Below are 27,301 nucleotides of genomic sequence, written 5' to 3' on the forward strand. Positions count from 1 at the left end.
GAACTTCAAATGTTTTATTAATACGAATCATCCTTATGTATCATTAATATTTTTAAATAGCTATAATAAGAAATTAAAGAAACTTTGTTTTAAATTTTCTAGCTTCAAATTTCTATAAGTTTCTTAAAAAACAGTCAAGATGTTCAAAAAATATATTTCTTATTATATGAAAAATAATAATACATAGGTAAAATTATTTGATGAAAAGTGCATGTATATACACGGTTGTTTGTTTTTGAATTACAACAAAATATCAAACATTAATTTAAAAGTAATACTTACTTATTTTACAGGTAAATAATATCAATGTTGTAAAAATTTGAGCCTCAAATGCTCATTATAGTTGAGTATGAAAACTGGTATCGATACTATGGTAAACTTTTTACTTTTAATCAATAAAAACTTTTAAGAAATTTGTATAAAATTATAAAATTTTTAAAAATTATTTTATTGACATTCATAGAAAAAAAACTAAAAAAATGTACCATGTATGGAAAAAGCTATTGAACTTTTGATAAAAAAAATTGAAGTACTAACGGTTATTTGTTTTTGGGTAACACCGAAGATTTAATGGAATACTGATTTTGCATAAAAATTTAAAATTCCCTTTTTTAATTTCATGTTTATTTTTTTTTTCTGTTGTCATGAAAAGTATAATGATTTTTTTTATTTTTGACCTCCAAAGTACCTACTAGATTCAATTCACTACTAGACACCGCCCTCAAAGTTGAAAATATAAGCATTTTTACTACACCAAAAAATGACAGATACAAAAATATAAAAACTCATATCATTGTAAGAACAATGCATTCTCACTCCACTCAAAATCTAAAAATCATAATGATCATTATCGTAATTACGGTTATATTTAATTTATTAAGATTATAAAAAGTGAATAACGATAACCAAAATTGCACAAAACATTAAAGTTGCAAAGGGGAGATTACATTAATAACATTTGTAATGCTTCACAAACTCTTCATTGTTATACTTTACATTAGTGTTAAATTTAGTTTGAAAATTAAATACATGAACTATTAAATAGCGCATATAGTTAGATTATATCAGTCGTGAGTTTATAATTTAAATTTAATTCTTGTTGTATTACTACAATGCTACTGCGTGTAGTATTATCTATATCATTGTGTGTAATATTTTAAAACTTGTTTATTGTTATAATTGTTTAATTATACGTGTTTGAGTAATATATCAACATCACCCAATTTAATGTAAAATTAAACATTTTTCAAACATATTTATTTCCCCATACATTTTGAGTCAATATTATGATTTTATCATTTTTACACATGCGTGAATACAATTATGTTCAAACGTAATGCTGTGCATATTTTTCAATAGTTTTAAATAAAATACAGCTTTTACTGTAAACCTTACAGTATTGTAAAAATGACAAATTATAAATGTTGGATTTTTATTTTAACAATATATTTTAGAATGTGTTTCTTGTTAATTTTTAGTTTAATTAAAATGATAAGAGATAATATCTATATTATAATTTGTTACTTGTAGGATTTCCCTAGTCTTGATAAACTCTTTTACTAGGCTCCTATTATAATAGGCTATAGCATCAAAAATTAAATATATATTTAACTTTTTGTAAATGAACAACTCGTCTCACTGATCTAAAATTAATGAAGCAATGCTTTTTATATATAAAAAAAATGACAAGATACATGAATAGTATACATTCTTGAGTATTTTATATTATTCATTACACTTTGATACTTTATAACTATACCAACAATTTTTATCTTAAAGTTAATAATTTAAGATGAGCCTTTAATACTGGTTTATAGATACAACCATTACCCATCTGCCAAAATAAAAATATAATTTTTTTTTTAAATCTTAATTCAATTATTATTTAAAAACTTAAAATATAATAATTTAACTAATAAATATTAAAAAATTAACTATATTATTTAATAATAATAAATGTGAGATGATTGAATAAATAAGACATTTTCTTGCTAATAATGACAATGGTATTTCCATATGTATTACAATAGTCATGGGCGGATGGTCAATTTTTTCTGCCCGAGCAATATGGATCGAACCGACCCAATATAACCTCGTTCCCACAAAAAGTTAGTTTAATTTTATTTAAATTTAAAAATTTGTTTAGTTTCACCACTAAATTAGTAAAATATATATTATTTATAATTATAGCTAACAGTTTTGGATTAGTCAGGTGAGGTTAACCTGTTTTAACTTGAACTTGAAGTTTGATATTATTTTATTTTTGTATATATACAGAAAATATCCTTAAATATTTTGTAACTGATAGACATTTAATTTAAACTTTTATTTAATGTTCTAATCCTTTTATAGAAATATTAAGTACACTTTTTTTATTTCTCCTACTGTTCTAGTAATATTGCCTTGTCTTTACTAATTTAATATTTTAAAAAATAAACTTGTATTTCAATAGTTATGTAACACTTTTTTTAATATATCTATAACCATATATAAACAATATAATATCATATTATTTTAACTGTATGTACTAGATGTAATATTTTAATAAGATAAATGTAGTACCTAGTATAATAAATTAAGTGCATAATAATTTAATATAATATTATGAAATAATTTAATAATTAATGAAAAACAATGATAGGTACCTATTATATTATTAAAAGTATATTAAGTAAATGTTCACTATAATAAAATATAAATTTTTTCGAGGATATTTTTCCTAGATTCCATTATTCATGAAAAATTAATTCGCTACGCGATCGCGGATTGTTATGTCACATTTGTGATTGGCTAGTTTGAAACGTCTTCGCTACCTGCGGGCATCAATCAACTATCCATCGGTAATCGGTATAAGACACTGTAAATGTATTGTGTATACTGCTAAGTGCTCTATGTCTATCACCGCCATTTAACTCATCGTTGTTCGTACGATGTGAATTTCGGCTCTTTTTAATTTTTCACCGCGATGTACCGTACTGCTGTCTGCGACTACTGTGACTAATTTTTTACCAATAAGTACCAAAATCATACATTCATATTTTATTTTTTTTTTTAAATATTACCTATGCTTATTTTACAAAAATATAACCTTTTTTTAATAAGTATATAGGGGTCCTTACAAGAACTAGCCCAACAGGAAGATTCCCGATTTACGGATAGGCCAATCCACCCCTAGCTATAAACTATAATATAGGTATATATATATTATTTACCTTTTTTGAATAATTTACAATGATTCAGTTTAAGAAGATTCGGGAATAAGTAGATTTTTATGGTTAAAATTCTTGTAATTAATGAAAACTCGTGATAACAAATATTTTTTCCTCAAAGTAAGTGTATTATATATTTTCTTAATTTGGTTTTTGAATCCCTAAATCAATTTATTGTTAGCATTAGTTAAAATTAAATTAGATTCAGTATAATCAATATTAAGGTTAAATGTAATAACTAGTTTTTATTTTTTTATTGAGTTATTAATAAAGGATACTGGTGAAAAATAGCTGAAGGTCGTTTACTATTTAGTTAATTTACTGATCATTACTTGAATATTTCATTGCAAGTACAATAATTATATGAAATTGTCACCAAATAATCTAGGAACTAAAAGAATACTAAACAATATCATTGATTAATGACTTAACTTATTACTGTATAAGATAATATTTATCTTAAGATTAGGACCTGTGGAATCCTAGTCAAGTCATCCAATTTTAAAAAATTGAACGTTAAGTAAAAATTGTAATATTACTTATAATATTTGTGACTATATATATTTACATACAATACAAATAAACATAAAATTAAATTTTAAACACTACACTAACAAAATAATATCAGTATACCTATTGTGAGAGCTAAAAAAACAAATATTTCTATAAATCGATTACACACATTCTTCCATCAATTTCGTAAAAAAATAGAAGTCGAAAAGGCAAAATTGTCGCTTCATAGGATATTCAAAACAGCTAAAAGAAACACATATGACTCAGATTAGAATATAAGATTACAAAATGCGCATACAAAGTACCAACCAAATAACAACAATGGAATTTTTGAATTGTTTGGTTTATTGCATTTTATTGATCATAATTTTATGTTTATTTATGTATAGCGTATATTTGAATGAATGAATAATATCATTATAATAATTATATAATATATATAATTGATATCATTATTTTACTTACTATAATTACTATAATAATATTTTTTTTTATACATAATTCCATTGAAAACGTAAACCTATACAAACATTATATTATATAATGTTACGTCTCTAATAATATTTCTTATTGATTTAAAAAATGATATGATTCTTGGATTGCGAGTTTAAATCGGTGAATAATATTTCTTATGATGAAATTCCCTGCTGTGATCAATAACTTTTGTCTAAGCAGCCAAGCAGAGAGAGTAATCGTATTATTTGGCAGTGCTAATTTCAAATTTACTTAAAGAAAATATAATCGTAACACAAACATCGATTATATTAAACACATACGGACGTTTTTACACTCATAGAGTTGGCTTCCAATCATGTGACAGTTATGAATATTGGGCGATTTGCCAACGTCGTCAACACAGTTGAATTGACTTAAAAAATGACGCGTACGAAATAATAATACAAATATGTGAAGAAAACCTTACATTAGATACAGTAAATTTACAACTTCCGAGGTTATTTATTTATTTATTATTATTATTTTTTTTTTTGCTTTAACAATTAGGAGCAATTTTGAAAAATATTACGTTTTTATATTATCTGTGTGATAATAAGGAATATATTACAAAATGTATATTATATATTATTATTATTATCACAAAACTTGGTAACAATAAAATAATAAAAAGGTGGTAACGATAACTGATGTAACTATTAATTAAATCTTAATGGTCCATACACATGAATTTAAAGTCTTAATAAAGGTAGTATACGGAATTGTATAAATTAATATTTGAAAATTATTAATTTTACTATTCTTGATAAAAACCAATAATATCGTTGACTATTAAAAAAAACTATATAATTAGAAAAATTTTGAATGTATCTATTTTTTATCATTTTTACTAGATGAACAACAAATAATTCAGAAAAAAAACATCGTCCACCACAGTTGAATTTTCATTTTAATTCAAAAATTCAATATATTTAGTACTTAGATGATTTAAATAATTCATACAAATACATTATATACAAGATGATAATTTTAAAGGTTTTACAAAAAATATTGATGTTTTAAGAAATATTTTTTTATCATAATTTTAACTTGTTACAAACAATACTTTTGAAAAAAGATAATATTTTTACTATTTATCCGTTATAATTTTTAAGTTTTCTCTTTTATAATTATAAATATTTTTAATTTCAAATTATCAATTGGAGTTTTTCTGAGAATTTCATTATATAAAAATTTAATTTTGAAAGATTATACATAATAGTTACATAATGTGTATAATTTTTTAAATTAAAGGCTTAGAAACACCGCGTAATATATTGATAAAGAATAACTCAAATCATTTAAACTATTTTAACTATAAATATTTATAAGTTATTACTTACAACTAATTGCTTAAGATTTGATTTTAAATAATTATAAAATTTTCATAAAAATGCATTATTTTGAATATGGAATTAAAAATATATCATCATTCAAAAAACAAAAAATTGAAAAAAATAACAATAATAAGTAATAAAAATTAAATACATCATTTGTTTTGTAAAATAATTTAAAGTTATATAAAAAAAAAACATAAATACTTTTTAAGAAAATTAATATTTACTTTTTAAAAAATAATAACCTTACATATTATTTTAGAAAATAGGTAATATTATATATATTTACGTATTTATATTTCATACTACCAGTTGCACAATTGTGTTATTTGATAGACAGGTTTATAATACAAATAAGAAATAAGAAAATAGTGTATTTTATCTTTAAATTCTGAACGGATAAATGAATGTATTGATTTAATTATAAAATAATATGTTTTTTTTTAATACGATAAGTAGTTTAAAAAATTGCTTCAGTATTCAACGATTAGGATGGTTTCTGATAGAAAATTGAATATAGTTTGTACTTTAGGGAGGTTAAAATTTAAAATAACCATTTTTCAAAATAATTGAGAAAAAAACTGAAATATTTACCCAAAATCAATTTATTTATTTTGTTATAGATTAACCTATTTTTTGATTAAATTTAAAAAATTATAACTTAAAATACTTGAATTTTTAAAAAAACATTTATGATAGCGTTTCCTACACATCGTATAATTTTCAAAATATTTTAAATATTTTTGAACTATTAATAGACGTTTTCAATTTTCAATGAATACCATTAGCAAAATTATCACCAAATAATTAATATGCTTTAAAATACAAGGTTATTCATAAGTTAATAATTTACCAATTAAAAAATATCGAAAATTTACAAATTATTTTATAGTTTAAAATTCAAAAAAAAATATTTATTTTTACATCTATGATTTTAAAATGGAATACAACATTTATTCTTAGTTTTCATAACTACATATAATAAAAATGAAAAGTTTGTCGGAAGTCATATTCATTTTTTATATGGCTGTTTGAAGTTCAGATGTTTACGACAACTATTATTTCTCTTCAAACAATTTTTATTTATTATTTTTGTAATTTAAAAACGAATAACTCTGATACTTGAAATTTTCACCAAATGTTTATGTATGTATATCCTAAGTTAGGTACAAAGTATAATTATTTAAAATATTTTGACCTATTTAAAGCTATTTATAAAAATTTTAAATTAATTTTTTTCTGTAAATAACGATAAAAAAATTGTTTAGGTTAAAATTCTTTAAAATGTGATGGAAGATCGGTCATATTAAGTTGTACTTACAATATACTTATAATAAGTCTTATATCTATATAAACATATTAAAATACATAGGCATTTTATATACATTTTAAGTTCAAATTTTTATACAACTACCTACGTATTTCAATGATGTATATATATTATTCGATATTAATAATTTTTATAATTAATTTTAATAATAACACTATTATAATAGTTTGCTTAACTCAAAATCATTGATAACTAGAGCTTTTTCCTCGATTCCTAGAATTTCATATTTAAGTAATGTAAAAAATTCATGTTTAACTTGAAATTATAACTTTTTTAAAATATGTGAAATATGTGTTATTCCTGTATGTATGTAAGTACAATTTACTTTCGAAAATAAATGTATTTACGTTATTATTACTGATAAATGGCTTATATAACAGGTTTACCACTTATTATCCATGTACATACACTTAAATTGTAAGCGCTCCATTATGTTTCAACGAGCCGTATTTATAAGATTGCAATTTTTTTTTTTTCATAATGTCGACATTAGACCATGTGGTATGCACTTAAATAACTTTAAAACTTTAAAAGCCCCGATTTTAATTGTATACTTTTATATTTATACATATATATGGCAGTCATAGAATCAATAATCTGAAAACCTTGAAAGAAATATGACAATCATTAATCCCTGGAGTTTTTTTAGAAACTTTATTTGCTAATTGATAATATAGGCCACGGGTGAAAAATTTACATAAAAGAAGGTTATCTGTTTAACATTTTTCTACTTTCTACCTTATTTAATTTATCCTTTGGGCGACAACAAATTACATGCAATGCTTTTTTCAGAGTAATTTATAAAAGACATAATGACCATTGGGGATAGAGAAAATAATGTTTTCTACGATTTTTTTTTATGATTATTATTATTATGAAGAATATACACATTTGTTCAAATACATACACAATTTTTTTATTTGCCCTAAATATATATTGAACTAGATGTCCCTGTGCATTTCGATACCCATTAAAAATTATACCTTTTATAATATGATTCAAAGTTTGTTTAATTCGTTATTTAATACTTGATGTAATGATAATCAAAACTTTTAAAAAAAGTATTCTAAAATGTATATTCAAATAACGGAACTACGCAACACGCTGAAACGCGTATTATTTATAATAAATTAAAAATATTAATTTATAACTAAAGTGATAAAAGAAAGTCCAACATTTACCTATCAATGATGGTCAGTTTATTTTCAAGGAATCCCCTTTCTGTCTACGTTAGGTATAGAAACACGAGTAGTTGTTCAGACATCCACTCTTGATATTTTTTATTGGGATGTTTCCTTATCCTTTCGACTTGCTTTTGTAAATATTTGATTGAATTATTTCTTTTAAATTTGTATTTATGATATATTCTTGAGTTTTTGACTTTCATTAATTACAATTAAATGTCATATTTGAAACTATTTTAAAATGGTTGAATTACGAATAGTATTTTTTTGAATTATAACAAGACAACTAAAATTGCAATATCGAAAAATAGTTAACAATTATACACAGAAAATATATTTTTATTGAAATTGAAAAAATAAATATTTCTTTAAATATGTCTAATTTTATTTTTTCAATAATTCCTTCCGTACTTATATTACAAATTAAATTTATTAGAATGGCAGTTGATGCCAGCCCAACTCTTATTTTCAGATTGCAGCTAAACATTGCTTCATAAGGAAACCTTCAAATAACTTAAATTATTTAATTATTTATAATACCTATTATAAGAAAAATTACTAAGCAATAATATTAATACCTGATTAAAATGAACCGTTTTTGAATGGTATAAATTTTACCCTAAAGGATAATTTTAGCATTTATTTTAATCCATCCCCGTTGTCTTTGACATTTCAGTTAGCTCTTTCTACAGATCCTTAAATTTGGCTATGTTGAGGTTTGTCGTATAAAAATGTTTACACCTGATACATAGAATGCAACTCTATAATCATTAAATTAACAAATTCTCAATGTCTCGGCCATTGTCAAAATGTAGAACAGCTGGTGTCCCGAAAATCGAATAATTATCCAAGAAATTATGTGCGATGTTCTGTGCACGTTTACTTGTTAAAACTCTGTGTAAGACCAATTTCTTAAGATGTTCTTGATAATTTAAAATGAATCGTGAGCCATTAATATTTTGTGATTGAATATCAATTAAATCTATTTTGGCTCTCGAGTTGAAAGCGGAATCAAAAATTGGTTTCGAAACTAATCCTCTTCTAGGATTGAATAACTTATTTTTACAATGTGTACATAGATTTAAATATTCTATAATACTATAATACTTATACCGTTAAGATAACAATATTTTCCAACATGTATATAGAAATTAACAATAATCAAATCCCCAAAATAATAAATCACGGTTGTTATTGGTTTGTTAAGCAACTATAATAGTTATTTACTAAAAAATAACGTTATTTTTATATTTAACATAATCTATTGTAACTTCGGTGTTTTATTTTCAAAATAATAATATATTGAATTATATAAAGATAATGTATCCGTAAGAGAATGGTTATTTAGGCTTCTATAATAATGAGAATAGTTAGTATTGTTATTATTAATGATAATTAAACTTTGTATTAAATCATAAATTAAATATTTATTACAATTTTCAAATTTAAAATTACAACATATATCTTTTTATGACTTTTTTTTTATATCTTTTTGTAACTACTTCATGTCTAAAGTTACTTTCTGTATATAATGTAAGAGTTTTATACAACAATTTACTTCTAATATTTAAAAAAAATTAAGGAAAATGTAAAAAAAAATGTGTATTAAAAAAAAAACTTTCAGTTTATCTTACTACTATATTATCGCATTTTATTACGTTATATAATTCTTATAAACTATTTAGTTATTGCTAACTGTTACAGTTACGTACTTACAATATTTTCTAAATAATTTATTTACTTTTTGTTATGATTTAAAATTTTAAATTATATTTTAGTTAATATAATTGTTACAACATTTTGATTTAAGATATGGTATACATTTATATTTTAAGAAGGCAATACTTAAAACATCAAACTTTAGCTTTTCGATCCAATATACCTAAAATTTAGATTTAAGTAGTTAATATTTATTATGTGCCTATAACGTTTAGTATTATATAAGTTAAAAATAACTTTGATATGGAAACTTTATCGCTATCAATTTTTTCAATACATAATGAAACACATTAGAGACTTTAGAAAAAATAAATATTAAGTAGGTGAAATGAAAGAATTTTAAATATTTAATGGATTTTTTTTTTAAATTTATAGTTTAAGAGTATAAGCAAAAAATTCAAAATTAAGTTATTTATCTTCAAAAGCATGAACTACATTCATGAACAAAATGTGTCTGAATTAAATTATATTGTATTCACTAAAAAAAAATATATATATTAAATACTAAAATATTTAAATATTCCATTACTGAAATACTGTTATAGCGTTAACATATTATTTTTAATCTTAAACAAAAACCAATTTTTTTATTTTGTATCATTATAGAATAATAAAGAAAATAAATGATTTGTTATGATAAAAATAAATTAATAACACTAGTTATTAATTATTATGCAAATATATTTCCGGTCTTGTTTTTAATTTTATTTACACTGATATTTATTTGATATTTATATAAGTAATTATTTTAAAACAAAGGCAATTTTTCTCGACATACGGTAAGAGTGCAGAATAAATGTGAGTTGCAATATTGTTTGCGTAAACGCCAAGATAATGCTTTCAAGAAGCATTCATGGCTTTTGCATATCTACCTAAACCTATCTGTGTGGTAGAGTGGAAAATTGGAATAGATAGTGTTGGGTTTAGTGTTTAGAGAACTATTCCCCTGCCATGCATCTAGCTACACAAAACGCCGAACAAACAGTTGATCAATCAACAACAGCAGCTGTACTTGATTTAAGTCCCGCCGTAGTATGGTCTAATGGAGATACAAATGTATTTGAACAGTATAATAATAATGAAAACTGCGACTAAGATAAACTGACCAAAAATATTAACGTAAAATTCATAACATTGATATAATTGCAATTATAAAATAATTCATCAAAGTCGACTTTATTTTAATGCAATAATAAAAATAATATAATTTATTTTTATATTTATGAAAATCCTAAGCAATTCAAAATGATTACTTTAGTATTCAATCATTACAATTATTTTCCTACATTATTTATGATGAGTAAATACTTTTTACTTTATTACATCTTTTATTTATTTAATTATTTAATTTGATAACTATTTTCAACAATTATACTTAAGCAGTAAAAAAAACGATAATAATGACATAAATAAATATTAGGCTTAGTAAAGACAATAAATATAAAATAACTATCCGCCGTTTTAAGTTATAATATATGTATATTTTAGTTAAACAATAAAAACTAGATTACTTTGGACTTTAATTAAGCAATTAGTAATTATTTCAATATATTTTAATGATAAATTATTTTTAGATTTCAATAATTAGCTGCGATATGTTCAAGACAAATATTGTAAGACATTTTATATATACCTAAATTGTTATATAAAAATTGAAATAAAATATAAATATTTTGCTATCTGGGTATTTTAGTTAATATGATCATAATAATATATTAATATGTACTATTGTAGTACTATATGTATTTAGATAGATAAGTTCGAATATTGTAAAAGTACAATGTCAACTATCTAATGTGGAATAATTTAATTTTAAATTAAATTAATTTTGACCTTAACATAACATCTATTTAAAATCGATAAGACAAGTAACATGAAGTGTAAATATAACTCAAATAGCATACACTGTAGAATTAAATTATGTTTTCTAGTACTTCAAAGTATGGTAAAATTTCTATGTACGTATATTGATATATAAATATAAGTTCATAATATAAGAAAATATTTAGTACGATGATTGCGATGTATTTAAGACATAGTGTTGTAAGACATCAGTATCAGGCACGTAAGCAGAAAGAATCCATGGGGTCTAGACTCTAACCCCTGAAATTTTTAAAAATTAAAATTAAAAGTTTTGTTTATCAATCATGTAAATAAATTTAAATTTAAATTATATTTATTATTTAGCCCCCCCCCCCCCTCTGACAAAAAAAAAATGTTGGCTTCTTGCTTGATTAATGTTTTTAATATTATTGTTATGATCTTCAAGTATAACTTAACAAGATATATGGATGGTATACGAATTAGCATAAAAACATTTTCATTTAAAAATATTGTATTTCAATTTTTAATTTTATAAATCATAAATTAAAGATGTTTAATTCTTGTATGAAAATAAATAGCTATTGTGAACTACATGGATCTATATAACGTATTAAAGTTACATTATAATTTCATTTCAAAATTTGGAAAATATCCAAAAATGTTTCTTTAAAGGTATTATTAATTTTAATATTAAATAAATAAGATATTTTAAAATTGTAATTGTTGTTAAAGATAAGTTTCTTATAGTTTATTGTTTAGTATGAATTATAAAGTTAGTTAAAAGTTAGTGTTCAACTCAAACATGACAATATAAATTATGAATATTTATTATTTGTATTTTACAATTTTATTTCTCTAGCCTATTCAAATTTAATTTGATATCTTATCCATAAAAATATATCTTAAGTTTAAACTTTAAACTAATATAACACTTAATATGTATGAAAGGTTAGGTAAGGTGCCATAGAAACTTTAGTAAAATTTTATTTGGTGGTTATGTATACTATATTATCTGGCCTTTTTAAATTTTCTTGGGTCACGATTTATTAAATATTTCTATATTATGTTATAATATGAATAATTTTTATTTTTAATCTTTATACAATACGGTATACAAATTATTAACAAATCATTAATTCCTAATTAAAAAGCTTTGATCCTAAAGGACGTTTAAATAACTATACCAATAAATAATAATGGCATTATCGTTTTATATTGTTATAAATATATTAGCATTTAATTACTTAACACCCTATAACCAACACAATAAATCATATAAGCTATTGATGACGTTCTTAACCGTTAAATATTACAATAATATTTATCATTGTTGGTTTTATGTGTCTTACACTATAGTTAATTTTAATACTATCATCAATACTACATTACTGATTGATAAATCGAGGAAAAATGATAAAGATTACTTTTGTTTAATTAAGATTCATTATTATTTATTATACTACCTATTCAAAATAAATACTAATGGAAATAATAAAAATGATTTAATTGATAATAGTATTATTTTTTATTTATATATAATATATAAATAAGTAAATAACAAGTAGAATGAGATAAAAAAAAAACATTTAAAGACATTTTACTATTGATTATTTTGTCAGTAAAAAGTTTGTTTTCTATAACAATTAATTTAAATTGTAATAATCATTATGACCAAATTATAAAACGAGTTATATAATTACATTTAATATTAAAGTGCTATAAATCTTATTGGCTAATTAACTCTGCTTCAGTATGTCTTGTGTAATTTTAAACTATTAGTTATTTTTTCATTTTTTCATTTTAATCATTAATATATTTTTTTATTTCTTACTATCTAATACAAATTCAAGCTAATACAACATAATATTAATCCTAGTAAAATCGGTAATTATTTAATTAAAATCTAAATAATTATCTACATTATTAAGTTAGAGTTAATAAGACTTAAATGAATTATTTCTATGTATGAAACATTTTATAAATGTTACCTATTTTTGAAACTAGTCATTATGGTATTTCTTATAATAAATATTATAATTTGTTTATTGTACATTTTTAAGTATTTTACTGTTAGACACACGAAAAAATCGTCTTTCATATTATCTACAACAGTACTAATATATATATATATATATATATATTAACCTCGATTACATTCGTTTAAAAGTTTTTTTGACTTTACTAGTTTTATATAGATACATAAAATCATTTAGGTTTTATTGTTGATGACTGACAACACCAAATAAAAAATGACCTCGAGTTAAAGTCTCAATCTAGAGTGTTAATATGTTTTACTATCTCTTCTATTCTTCGACCTTCAGAAGAAGGTTTAAGGTATATAGGTGAATAAATGGCTACTGCAAACCAGTAGATATAGTGATAGAACAGAAAGTTACCAAAGTCTTTTTTAAACCCCAACAGAGTCATTAGAAAAGACGCCCTCTCCCTGCCACCCTGAAACGAGTTCCCTTGTATTTTTACCCGGTTACCAGGGTGACCGGATATGGGGCGACGACGGAGCGGGGAGATCGATAAAAGGGTCGGGAAAGCCGATTTTGCGCATCTGCCCCGTGGCTGCCTTTCCATCTACTCAGACCGTCGCCGAGCCACAAAGACGTCACATAACATGTAAGTTATTATTATTATTGTTATTATATTTTAATATAAAAACGTACATTAAATGGTCCTTAACATTATTTTTAAGTCAGATACATCTTTATCGCTTTACAACGAATAAATCGGTAGTACTATTACATTATTGCATGCATTCTTATCAGTCTTAGATATAAAACAGTAAACAATAATGGACACAAACAGTAAAACTGTTGAAATACCATGCTATTGAATTTTAGTAAAAATAGTTATTTTCAATATATATATGATATATCTACCTAATATTATTTATTACAAACTTTTAATAATCAACATTTTTCGAACCATTCAGAGCAGTTAATGTAATAATCCTGTTATGAATTATTGATCTATTGCTTTAAATATAAATGTGTTTAATATATTTATACAGAACAAATTATTCACATTTAACTAAAAAAAACTAATAAACCATTTATTCCATTTCATAAATTTGAACCTACCAAAAATGTATTACAGTAGTTAAGTATATAACTATGTGGTGTTATGTGTCCATTTTTATATAAAATATAAGTTATTTTCTTACAAAAGTTGTATCTTTTTAATATTAAGGTTAGTTTATTTTAAGTAATGTTAAGTATAGGTAGTTTTAAAAATTTTGTAAAACATATTTTTACATATTTTATAATTATTTATTACTTAAATTTCTGTTACTTATAAAACTACTCCAATTACATATTTTTTACAAGAATAAAATAATTTTCCCAAATATACATTAAAAAATGAAAAAAAAAGTAAATCAAACTTTTTAAAATTATTTATCTGAACAACAAATAGAATGATATTCTTTATTATAATTTATAAATTGTAAATAATCTTTTATTTATATTTTGTATGTCATTATATTTAATAACAAACTTTCTCTTATAATATAACTCACCACAAATAGCTAGATTTCTAACTTAATTTTTGATAACTTTTCAATGAATAAATTGTTTTAAATATTTAAATATAATAATCATGAGTACAAGGGGGCTATATGAACTCAAGTACTTAAATACTATTTGAAAGATTTTTGTCTCACTTAACTAACTAAAAAATTCAATAATTTTAGTTTCTAATGCTACCAAAAACATTTATTATATGCTTCTAGACATAGTTTATCATTTTTTAAAACTATGTGTATAATATTTATTTATATAATTACACGAATTATAGTATAAGCACATATTTTTTGGTAATCTGCTCATTTATTCATTCCTAGATTTACCTCTAATTATAATACTATTATTATTTATTATTACGATTAATACATACCTATATCAATTATTAACACTAACATAGAAACGTATATACGTTAACTCATATACATATAATGTATACCATATGTATTTATAAATAATGTTTATAATAAACAATTTTTATTCTATGATATCCAATATTATTTTATTTTAGAATTATTATTTTAAGATCTATTGTTTTAATTTTGCTACATAATTCTATAAAAAATATATCTCGAATCTAAACTATGAACTATCAACAATTTATTAATGTATTTTTATTTATTGATAATTTGACTTAAAGTTATAATACTATAACTTTTCAGTAACAATTTTACATTATTCTAGTGGTTTTATTTATTTTGTATGATTTTTCATGATTTGAATATCAATATTTTACTCAAATTAAATAATATTAATTAATATACGTGCAAATTTATTGATAGGTTATCTAAGTAAAATGATTGTATCATAGTTAGTTCTATTTCAATTGTATACTTATATAGTAATTAGTAACTGTTATTTATATATATATATATATATATATATATATATATATATATAATTATACATTTATACTCAATAATATATTGGCACATATATATGCATGAATAAAAGTAACTTTTATGAAATGAAATCTACGTATTTTATGATTGTAGATCTGATGATTTATGAAATGCATAGTTTTAATTTATTTATTGCCAGTGTCTTATATAAATATAAAACTATAATAACTATTTTTTTCAATTAAACAAAATCAATTGTACATACACTTCAACCTCAAAAACTCTTTGGCATTAAATGTTTATTATTTTTTGCTTCGGTTCTTTTAAAGATGACGTCACCAATGTACAATGGTAATCAAAAACTGTCAATCATCTCCCCTACTGTAAGCCGATCGATTGTTTCACCCTCGCAACCTCATTTTTCAATAGTCATTTCACAGGGCAGATAGTAGATAGTACACAATATTATTAGACATATATGTGTAATTTCCGTTTTAAGAAATGTGCTCAGAGAGGAAACACAATTTCAAAATGATGTAGACTGTCACAGCAAGTTGATAAATAGAGTTTCACATCAACTACTACTTCAAAAATGCCTAAAGCAATCGTTTGATATAATGGAATTTACCATCTTTGTAATATAGTATGACTTTAAGCAAAACTAAAATATATTTTCAACGTTTTACTTCAGACTTATTGAAAATTATTCCATGCATTTTCAAAATTTTAAAATAAACCTACAGCCAAAGGGAAAATAGTAATAGACTAAATAAAATATAAAAATATATTTTATTTTAAAAGTTAAGAGTTAGAATATTTTTCGCCGCATGAATATAAATATGGTTTTGACATAAAATAAATAATAAAAGTTGAGCGAATTTACGGTATAAATAGAATAGCAAATAAAATTATGATAAGATTTTAAATTAGTATTCATTTATTCCTATATCGTACAACAAATGAATTACAGTATAAAAATATATCATTTTTTACTTAAATTAAACTAAAAAAAAGTTAATAGAATAATACTATTTTAAATGCTACTAGTATTACTTATATTTTTATTTCATTTTATTTTGAGAAATTAATTATTTTGTTTGTATTATTAATAGAACACGTCGTCATCATGAAGATTTACTTAATCGGGTCGAGCCTGTGCATAGCCACGATGGCCGCTTGTATGGACATGACCGGCCGCGAATGCGGTGATCTAGGTCCGCCGCCGTCGATACTGGACATGCCACCGCCTCCGATGCCATCATTTTTAGCCGCCGTCCCGAGCGATCAATCTGGCAGCAATGAATCAAACTCGCCAAACAAAGAGATGTTGATGGAAACCAACGAACTGGAACCTGGCAAACCGTGCAAATCCGTGTGCGATACGGATCAAGGGGTGGGATTTGTCGAGTTACCGCAGCAAGGTATGACGTGTGTGTGTGTGTGTGTGTGTGTGTGTGTGTGTGTGTGTGTGTGTGTGTAAAAAAAACCGTCGCTCTGAAAATTTTTGAACTTGCAATTCCTTTACTATGTTTGGTTATAATTTTGAAACAAGTTGTTTGTTTTTCTATTGTTTTTTATACATGTGTATTTTATACTATGTATTTTTTTTGGTCCATAATAAGATAACTTTTTTTTTTTTTTAATTCAAGGTGACCAATCCGAGTTAATTGCCAATTTAATCGATTCGATTAAGCATAATATATTATACTATACAAAAAGTACAAGAGTTTTTAAATATTTATTACGAAACGTCGGTCATTGATACACTAAAACAAAAACTCTTTCCAGGACCTATTATCGAGACATACTCCTGGTGGATGCTGCTATCCACATGTTTGCTCGGAGTGATGCTGGTCGGGACTGTTATATTAGTGGTGATCGTCCGGCTGAGAGAGTGAGTACAGTATACAAATTATTTTTAACATATGTCTAAACGTGTTGACGAGTTTTAAATAGATTTATCTTAATAATTCATATACGAAATTATATAGATATTATTACCTACAGACCCGTACTCAATGAACGAGAATGGCTATAGATTATATTATATACTGCTAGGAAATATTTTTATTTGTGAATTAACAGCATCTCTAATGGCCTATAATTAACACTATAACACGATTTTCAATAAAATCTATACGTTATTGTTTTAAGCTACTTATTTTTTATTATTATCACATATACATACGTGATCGACACCGTTCAATCTGTCTTTGCAGGTTTAAGACACTAGCTAATTTTAAACGATTTTTTTTCATATTCTGCGACACTCGTCATATTTTTACTCGTTTTGCTTTGCAGTAAGAAACGTTGGAACAAATCGGACTTCAGTCCGGAACCAAAGAAGAGTCCCCCACTGTACGACACGATCGACATATCGCCAAAGACGTTTTGGGCTACGTTGTCGCCCACGGGCAACATCGACACGACAGCCACAACTCGGCGACCCGTGCACCACCATCCGCAGACCATAGCCAACCCGAACTTCGAGAACGGCGCCTACTATCCGTACGAGCAGCAACACGAATACCAGCAGATCACCACCATCCGCCGCGCCATACCCGAGTACCAGACCATCAGACCCCACGTATCGTCACCCACGCGCATCGAACATCCAAACATGCCGCCGTTGAATTTGTATAGGTCGATACGTCGGATTTCGGATTTGGAATCGCCGTGAACCGCCCCGGCGGACGGCGGTCACGTGGTCGCTGATAATCATATTATTATGGATCAATACGATAACGTGTGCGTGCTACGAGTATAATATAATATACCTAATATACGGCGTGCAGTCTGCACACGACGTATTATATGCATTTTAGTAATCCCGTCGGAGGACGACGACGACAATAATATTATCATGCGTATAACGTATTTTGAGTTTTGACCGTTTTCCAAAGCCGTCGCCGAACCGAGACTCTGTCGTCCAATATTTTTTTTTCGAAATTGCGGAAGTATTCGCATCATTCACATACATTTATACTCCCCGGTAACCCCCCCCCCCCCGAAATCGTTATTATTTGACCACCGCACTCTGTGTATTTGTGTGTATATATTTGACAAAAAAAAAAGTCAATAATTGCTAGATGCATACTACTCATACCGTCGTTATTTGTAGTCTGAGTATACCTATAGGCAATAGGTACATGTTATATTATACTAGCTGTATAATATTATGTATAGACGGCTTACTTACATCGCGTAAATCTATATGACGTATCTCTATCTCCCCGAAACTCTAATATTTCTTTTTTTCTTTTTCGACGTATAATTTTTTTCATGTTTTCAACGAATTCAATCGTTCGTAATAATCGCACAACACGGTAAACATGACAATAAGAAGAAATGCGTTGCAAGATACATAAATCAGCATACCTTATTGTGCCATCGCCATGTTCAAAATTGAACGACGTTATTTTTTTTTATTATTTTACAAACCAGTAACTTCCATTATAATATACAACGTGGGGTAAAATGTACACACTGAAATTGATTTTCATTTTCGAACAGTAGATTTGTGTACACAGTAAACCTTAACATTTTTTAACCAATAATGAAACCTTCTGTTTTTTTTCGATTTTCAACACTAATACTTCGACCAAATTATCTAGTCCTTAAGTTAAATACTATAAGTTTGTTGAACAATAAACGAAGAATTTAATTACTATTGATTATTTGATATACTGGAAGACCACCGGGGAAAACACATTTTATTTATTGTTTAGATTTGTAGAAATGAACTAAGATTTCGAATAGGTACGACGCTCCTTTACTACACCTGTAATGACTGAAATATTTTTTTATACAGATGTCTTTAATCTCTTGTCAATACTTTAACATGCTTATAATTTTCGCCCAAGTTATTTAAGACTTTATATACTCGTAATATTATTTAAGAATGACACTTGTAATATTTGTTTTGCTGTATGTACTCAGCTGTTATACTGTTTTTGTTGATGTTTTATTTGTTTGTTTATTTGTTTATTTTTTTCGTAAATTATATTATCATGTATAAATTTGATATACTTAAAATGAAAACTAATAGTTTTATACGCATAAGATTGTGTATTTATATGTAGATGAATGCAATAAAAAGCATTAATAATTAGTAAATATATTTGTGTTGGTATTAACCTAACGAAAAAAACAGCAAATATTTGAAACGATCGCGTCGGCTGAGAAATACTAAACTACGAAATGGAATTTATTCCGTACTAAAAAAATAATGAATATACCGTTTACATTATACGGGTTATTTTTATATTCTCCAACGGATGTGTACAACCGTGTATCACGTCAGTAAAAACATTAAATCAAAAATATTGCATATTATACTTGTGTTACCGGAATCGAACGCAAATCGTCAATTTTTTTTACCGTGTATTCGTTATACGGGTAAATTGGCAAGGGTTCTTCCCACAAAGGGCGCCAACGTTTATAAATAGAAACTATCCTACGACAGATACTACACTAGACTTAGCCACACACATCAGTTACAAACGCACGCAGTTGTCCGCTGACGTGCGTAGTAAACACCCAATAATAAAATGAATACACAAAAGCGTGATACCGTTCTACACGTTATGAATTCGTGACATAGTTACACGTATTTTTCATCTCAAAATATTAATAATATTGCATGATAAATAAAATCGTTTACCAGCGATTTTCCACGCTCACAACATGAACATACTTTTCCGGAAGAATTTCCAGGCGGAAGGCTCCTCCAAGGAGAGAAGCTATTCCAGTGGCCTGGGCAGGAGGACGACTAGTGGCAACACCAATGCACTGGGAACCGTACGGAGAACCAGAGAATCCAGGTTAGCAGCTGTTGACCGTAATCGATAAGGATTATTATTTAGTTACCGTCCCACGTACCAATTCACCCCTCGGTATTATAATATATTAACACATCTGTCCATTAGGGTGTTGAAACCGGTTTTTATAACCCTGTGAGAGGATTAGAGACAAATTAGGCGTGAAGTAAATTGAATAATAAGCAACAATCTATTATCTAACGCAATATTAATAATGACAATGATTTCTCAATATTTGACCTTCCGATAAAATATGCGCAATAATAATAATCATAAAAATACTTATTACTTCTTTATTTTCTATTATCAAACATCCCCAGTACTTTAAAAATCAATTTATTTTATACGCATTGAGTAACTAATTACTTCAAGTCAACTTACATATTGTTTTGTATTATTAAATATTTAACTTTACTAAATGAATTAAATAAAATTTCATTAAATTTTTTTTTCAAATAAAATAATAATTTATAAATGCATATTTTCATACAATTATTTAAAACATAATATAATTTTGATTTGTTGTTTAAATAAAAGAGCTAATCAATATAAATTCTATAAGTACTTAATAGTACCTACATATTCATAAATTAATATATTTTCAACAATAAATAATATAAAAAGTTCACTTTAATAAAAAAAAAAAAAAAACAATTATTTTAATTAAATCGTAAGTTTTTGACAAAAAAAATAAGTCTTAATATTATACCTATGCGCCTGTGCCAGTATAGTTAAAAGAATTAAATGACTATAAGTATTTGTGTTTTAGTATTCAAATATAAATGCGACAATACATTTTAAAGATAAAATAATAGTCCTCATTTTCTTTTTGACAAAGTCACATAGTTATAAAGGCTCATAATCCTACATTTTAATTTATTACAATGTTTTTACACTTGTACTTATGTATTTAAAATGCAAATAATAGCTCACGTTCATATCAGATATCTGCCCCGATCATTATTGTATAATATTTACAATTGAAATAATGCAAGTTAATTTTAATCGTGGATGTGGATAATATAACCACAATATTTTCTATCTCATCATAAATAATAAGGTAAGAAAATTTTTTTAGAATCCTAAATAGACTTTTGATATTTTAATTTTAAAACAATTTATGAATGTTTTAAAATGCTCATACGCCTATTTTAAAATTATAATGTCAAAAAAAGGCTATAGGTACTAAATAATATTATTACCTTTAAATTTGATTATAGGTCAATTCATTATAATATTAAAAATAATTAAGTTAAATAGATTATTCTGAACCTAAAATTAGCTATGTTATAACGTTATACGCAGATATACGCTTAATAAATATATATTTTATAAAATACAATTTAAAACTACGTATGCGCAAAGATTGAGTTTAAACTTCAGTTTTTTCCTCCTCCGCCTCTACAAATGGGTCTAGGGATGCCCCTTACCGGACATGATGTGTATCACAACTGTCCGTCCGCGTCCAAGCTGATGTTGTGACAATACAGGTGTTCAATGATGATCGACTCGGATCATACTTGCCCGTTTAGGACCCACATACTCCTGGGTCATGCAAACTTCCCACAGGAGTTCGAGGACTTCGTCGGACCACCTTTACTAGCGCAACCAAAACCCACCTCAGCTGTCCCGCTCATACGATGGATCCGAAGGAAACAGTCCACGGGGAAGGCTGAGACGATCGTCACCAACACACCACAATTCGCAAATGGCACGGGGACCAGTGCGAGCGCGACCTGCAGCTCGGTCAACAACAATCCAATTGACAAGGTTCGGTGTTTGTTTCGTATATTTAAGAAGACGCCAATCGCTAGCATACCTCACACCCATAAATTGTTCATAAAAACTGTTTCACGCGAAAAAAACACTCAGACAGCAGTCATAGTTAATAAACCAAAATTTGTACACGTTATACATTCATATTTTGCTATTTTTATTTTATTAGTAGATATCCTTAATATACAAAAAAAAATAGTAAAACAAGAAATATTGTCTTTTGTATCATGTATAAATTTGGTCTCTTTGATGTGACTATAGTTATAGTCATTTATTTTTTTGCTTGAAACTCATTTCCCATATAATCTCATAACTAATCAATACCTACTATAGAACTAGCATAAGACCACATGTAAATTACTTTAAACTAATATTTAAATACCTATACTTGAGAGTTAAAATTTAAACTTTTCTCAACATTTCATTAAAATTGCCTATACAATAAACCTCCTAAAAACCGGGTGTGTGTGGTGCTCTCTTAAGTCACTGCAGCAGCAACAGTGATATATTATTATAATATTTTACAATATTTACTTACACATTACACAAGATCATCATGGACATCGCGGTCATAATATACGAAAATGTATCGTATATATACGATACAAACTATATATGATGAGCCAATATTGAAACATCGAACTGTTTTTTCATTTCACAACTTTATCCTTCAAATACCTTTAAATATACTTATATATGCCCTGCGGTATATAAAGTCGATAATTTAGATATATTTATCATGTCATATGATATTACGCATCGATATCACAATAATGCAAACACTTTTTCGAAAAATTCTATAAATTACATTTATAGTGTAAAAGTACAATACAATTTTAATAACATAAATATTTTGACACAACATCCATGAATTGTGGTAATTGTTATTACAGCGGAGTAAAAAGTAGTCGATTAGTGATTTGCAATTATCTTTTTATTATGCTGCCAAATAATGTTGAGAAAAATAATCAATTTATGCTACCGGAAAGCTTCCCCAAGTTTATACTATGATTTGTACAATATATATTCAACTCGATTTTCTAACAAAATAACTCCGACGTTATAATTTACATAATCAAATGGCGGTCCGTCGCAAGAAAATAAATATTTGTTATGTTTTTTTACTTTTTATACTAAAACGGTAGTTCAATAAGCAAATGTCTGCCCTGTATTTTACCGACTCGTCTAGATTATGATGATGATTTTCATTCACTCTATTTTCTCATACTTTTATAAAAATAGAAATATTATACATTCATTTTTGAAGTTATTATTTTGTTCATAAAAAAAATGTCCGTCTTCAAATTACAACTTTCAGAATTGCAGAGGTCGCCATGGTTCGTATTCTACATTAAACAATCCTACTGGTCCAAACGGTCATAGTACTCTCCATATTAGAAAAGTCGATTCGGCGAGTATTGCCAATTTGGATAAAGATTGTTTTATTATACCAATCGCTTATTTAGACCGATTTCTACCCGACGGAGTCAACGTACGTGCATTGCTTATAAATAATTCAACGGTTATTTAAAATGTTGTCACTTATGGCGTCTATACTATTCTAGCTCCCTACGACTCCGAGTCCAAATAAAACCAATGCTCTAAATATGGTCGAAGTAGACGACCCAAAAACTTGCCTTATGTTTCACATGATGACCACGTTGGAACCGATCGATCCTGTTTTAGAATCTCCTTTGTCGGATCCAATGGCCAGACAAACAGCAGCTGCGTGTTCACTACTTACAGAAATAGCAGCCACCAAAGTAGCTTCGGAGGGCATGTTACTGGCAAATTTAGAAAAAGACGGTAATATTCATTTAAGCAGTCAACTAAAAATGTCTAAAGTGTTTAATATATAAAAATTACATGCTTCTATATATTAGTCCAGATTAACGTGCCAACGTGCAGATGTTTTTATATAATCATTATAATCCTTATTTACTGCCTATTTATTTCGAATAATGACTATAATATAATTGAAACTCAGTATTTTTCATGTTTGAAAAATATAAATTCCTATTTTTTTTAAGAAACTAAAAATATAATTTTTAAAAAGTACGTTTTATTATATTCTATGTTTAATAAAAATGTTGAGCTATTAAATTAACTAAAATTTTACTTGGAGCTAATTTTTGTTGGTGTTTTTAGAATAAAATAAAATGTGTATATGTATACATTTTATTTATTGCACTTACTCGATACATATTTTTATTGCATATTTTTTATTTCAAACACAGCCGTGTTCCCGTTCATTACGTATTACGTGCTGAATAAGTCTTCGGTGGCCAATCCCCGTGAGGTGGCGGTGAACGTTCGAAATACGACTCTGAAAAAATTCGACCCCCGAGTCATCAAGCACACCACCGATCACACGTTCGACTTATTCACCGAAGTGGCCAATATCGTGTGCCCGCCAATGAGTCAGTCAAAAAGGCCTAGAGGTACGCACACAGCTTACATCATATCTGTGTACAAAGTATTCGACGGCGACGACAGTGAAAAGTTCGAGAAACACTGGCTTTATTGGACAGGTATCTATTGCCTTTGCGATAATAAATAATAATGAAATAACATTGGGCCCGTGCGCATTTTTTATGCATATTTATAACACATACCTAATGTTGAGCGGGGCAATAATTTTAATTTAAAAATACTATGTTGTGTTGGCCGTGTGTATTTGAATGTCGACCGACGCGTTTCAGGCGCACGCATGATCTACAACTATCTACCGAAATCCGCCGGTCTAAGAAGAATAACGTTACACAAATCGCAATCGAACGGCGACAAGCAGTACGTGCTGATGTGCGAATGCGCCAATTTGCTACAAGACTTCACGTCCGTCGCCAAGTTACTGCCGGCGCTCAAGGCTAGACTGTGCGGTTGCACTGGAGTGTACCGATCTATATTTATCATTTAATTTTAATAATTAAATATAAATGTATTATAACACGCGATTACCGCGATACAGGTATCTATGGCGTATTTAATATTTATCCACAAATAATGTTGCGGTAATAACGTAAGCATAATAGAAAAGACGACCGCCGTGTAACGTATATAAACCATATTTTCCAATATAAGTACTCCAAAATGTATACGATATATACCTATACTTACGATACCTCTTCATTGTAATGATATATAAATTATAAGTATTGTTTTTCTTATACGACACGCATGTACAAATTAAACGACTATTGTATTTTTATAATTGAAATTATTAATTATTATTATAGAATTTTACACATTTTACTCGCGTAGGCGTATATTGTGTACCTACATGAATAAAATTGGCACGTCGCCGAGTTACCAAGTAGACTGATATTATTGAGTGGGTGTGCGATGACGCCGAATCGAGCATTACAACTTTAGAGAAATAACACTCGGTGATGATAGATACCTACTACACATCTATAATAAGCATGTTGAACTATTTAACTGTTAAGGCTCAAATATATAAAGTGCAATATTTTATCATTTTTGATGATTTAAATAACTAAATGTACCATTATATTGTTATGACTAAATTAACACAAAAATTATATGAATATAGTTACACTCTCGAATAACACAAATTATTGATACAAATCAATACTTTGTTTTAAAACTGTAACAACCCATCCTCCGCGTCAGCAACCTATGCAATATACATGTATATTGTGTAGGTATTGGCTTTAACGCTATGCAAACCTATGGTAGTATAACAATAAACAAGTAGTATATAATAGAAAATAATAATATAAATTTAAAAAAAAATCCAAATTTACCAAGTCCCAGCTTAAGAAGTGCTTTGGTCTTGGATTTAACCAATTTGTTAGTCATCAATCATCATTATTATAAAAGATATGTTAAAAAAATTATAAAAAAAATATCTCGAATAGGTATTTTTGTGTTTTTATATATACCAATTATACTTGTTACTGTTAAAACAACTGTACGGATTGATGTATTTATGTGTAAAACCACATATGTTTGTTGTTAAGAAATGTGACATGGGTGTTAAAAATCGACAGTCGACCATTTCTTGTTTCTCGGTGATTAATGAGAATGAAGTCATAAAGGCTTCTTCGACTTCTCCTTTATGGGGTGGTTACCTAATAGAAAGTTACAAAAGATTTATGACTTATGTTATACTTGCAAAGCATTGTAAATATAATATATATATGTATATACACGTATACTCATTCCTTTTGTACATAACAAATGATTTATCACAATAATAATATGTCTACAAATAGCAAGAAAAACATCTATATTCACAATATTAGACAAGTATAAAAAGAAAAATGTTTGCGAACCATGTCAACCACGTTAGATAAATATGGTCGGTTTAGAGTTAGACGATTCCATGTAGGCTCTATTACTGCAATAGGTAATACTATCCAAACAATTAATGTTTGAAAACAAATGTATTCAGACATTTAGCTCCACAGTGCTACTATTTTTAAATTTACGACAAAATCAATTTTTGTTTACTCATTTTATTTAATACAATATTATTCTCTCCTTCTCAATTTGTTTTCAATTATTTAAATCTATTTTAAATCTCGATTGTCGGTGGTATAGAGCAATATTACTCTTAAATAAACTAAATTATAGCTTAATTCATAATATACAGTTAATAAAGAATGAACAGTAGTCAGTAAATATCTTTTGAGTTATAATAAATATTGGCGGACAATAGAAAAAATTCAGCACAACAAATCTATTTGACCAGTATTC

At 26.3% G+C, this 27,301-nt stretch overlaps 2 protein-coding genes across 6 annotated transcripts; both read left to right on the forward strand.

The window, feature by feature from the left end:
* The first annotated feature begins 14,151 nt into the window (after positions 1-14,151).
* Positions 14,152-20,101, forward strand: LOC132919560 (uncharacterized). Of its 3 annotated transcripts, none has more exons than XM_060981249.1 (5): positions 14,152-14,236; positions 17,096-17,404; positions 17,633-17,701; positions 17,772-17,877; positions 18,285-20,101. In XM_060981249.1, the coding sequence occupies exons 2-5, from the start codon at positions 17,110-17,112 to the stop codon at positions 18,661-18,663; spliced, it is 849 nt and encodes a 282-aa protein (XP_060837232.1). In that variant the 5' UTR covers positions 14,152-14,236; positions 17,096-17,109; the 3' UTR covers positions 18,664-20,101. The 3 variants fall into 3 exon arrangements, with proteins under 3 accessions (XP_060837232.1, XP_060837234.1, XP_060837233.1); XM_060981250.1 differs by lacking the exon at positions 14,152-14,236 and adding an exon at positions 14,237-14,349; XM_060981251.1 differs by lacking the exon at positions 17,633-17,701.
* Positions 20,102-20,434: 333 nt separating this feature from the next.
* On the forward strand, positions 20,435-25,790 carry LOC132919558 (uncharacterized). 3 transcript variants are annotated; one of them, XM_060981247.1, is made up of 6 exons: positions 20,435-20,806; positions 22,336-22,573; positions 23,898-24,071; positions 24,145-24,385; positions 24,817-25,110; positions 25,282-25,790. In XM_060981247.1, exons 1-6 carry the CDS (start codon positions 20,670-20,672, stop codon positions 25,494-25,496), a joined length of 1,299 nt encoding a protein of 432 aa, XP_060837230.1. In that variant the 5' UTR covers positions 20,435-20,669; the 3' UTR covers positions 25,497-25,790. The 3 variants fall into 3 exon arrangements, with proteins under 3 accessions (XP_060837230.1, XP_060837229.1, XP_060837231.1); XM_060981246.1 differs by having other exon boundaries at positions 20,439-20,806; positions 22,294-22,573; XM_060981248.1 differs by having other exon boundaries at positions 20,669-20,806; positions 22,221-22,573.
* The last annotated feature ends 1,511 nt before the right edge of the window (positions 25,791-27,301 follow it).

The sequence above is a fragment of the Rhopalosiphum padi genome, chromosome 2 (genome assembly GCF_020882245.1).
Source record: "Rhopalosiphum padi isolate XX-2018 chromosome 2, ASM2088224v1, whole genome shotgun sequence".
NCBI lineage: Eukaryota > Metazoa > Arthropoda > Insecta > Hemiptera > Aphididae > Rhopalosiphum > Rhopalosiphum padi.

Coding starts and splice junctions, on each gene's coding strand:
- LOC132919560 (XM_060981249.1), top strand. CDS start 17,110: ATGAAGATTTACTTAATCGGGTCGAGCCTGTGCATAGCCACGATGGCC. Junction 17,405..17,632: donor TGTCGAGTTACCGCAGCAAG/GTATGACGTGTG, acceptor TTTTAATTCAAG/GTGACCAATCCGAGTTAATT. Junction 17,878..18,284: donor GTGATCGTCCGGCTGAGAGA/GTGAGTACAGTA, acceptor TTTGCTTTGCAG/TAAGAAACGTTGGAACAAAT.
- LOC132919558 (XM_060981246.1), top strand. CDS start 20,670: ATGAACATACTTTTCCGGAAGAATTTCCAGGCGGAAGGCTCCTCCAAG. Junction 20,807..22,293: donor CGGAGAACCAGAGAATCCAG/GTTAGCAGCTGT, acceptor GTGACAATACAG/GTGTTCAATGATGATCGACT. Junction 24,386..24,816: donor GGCAAATTTAGAAAAAGACG/GTAATATTCATT, acceptor TTTCAAACACAG/CCGTGTTCCCGTTCATTACG.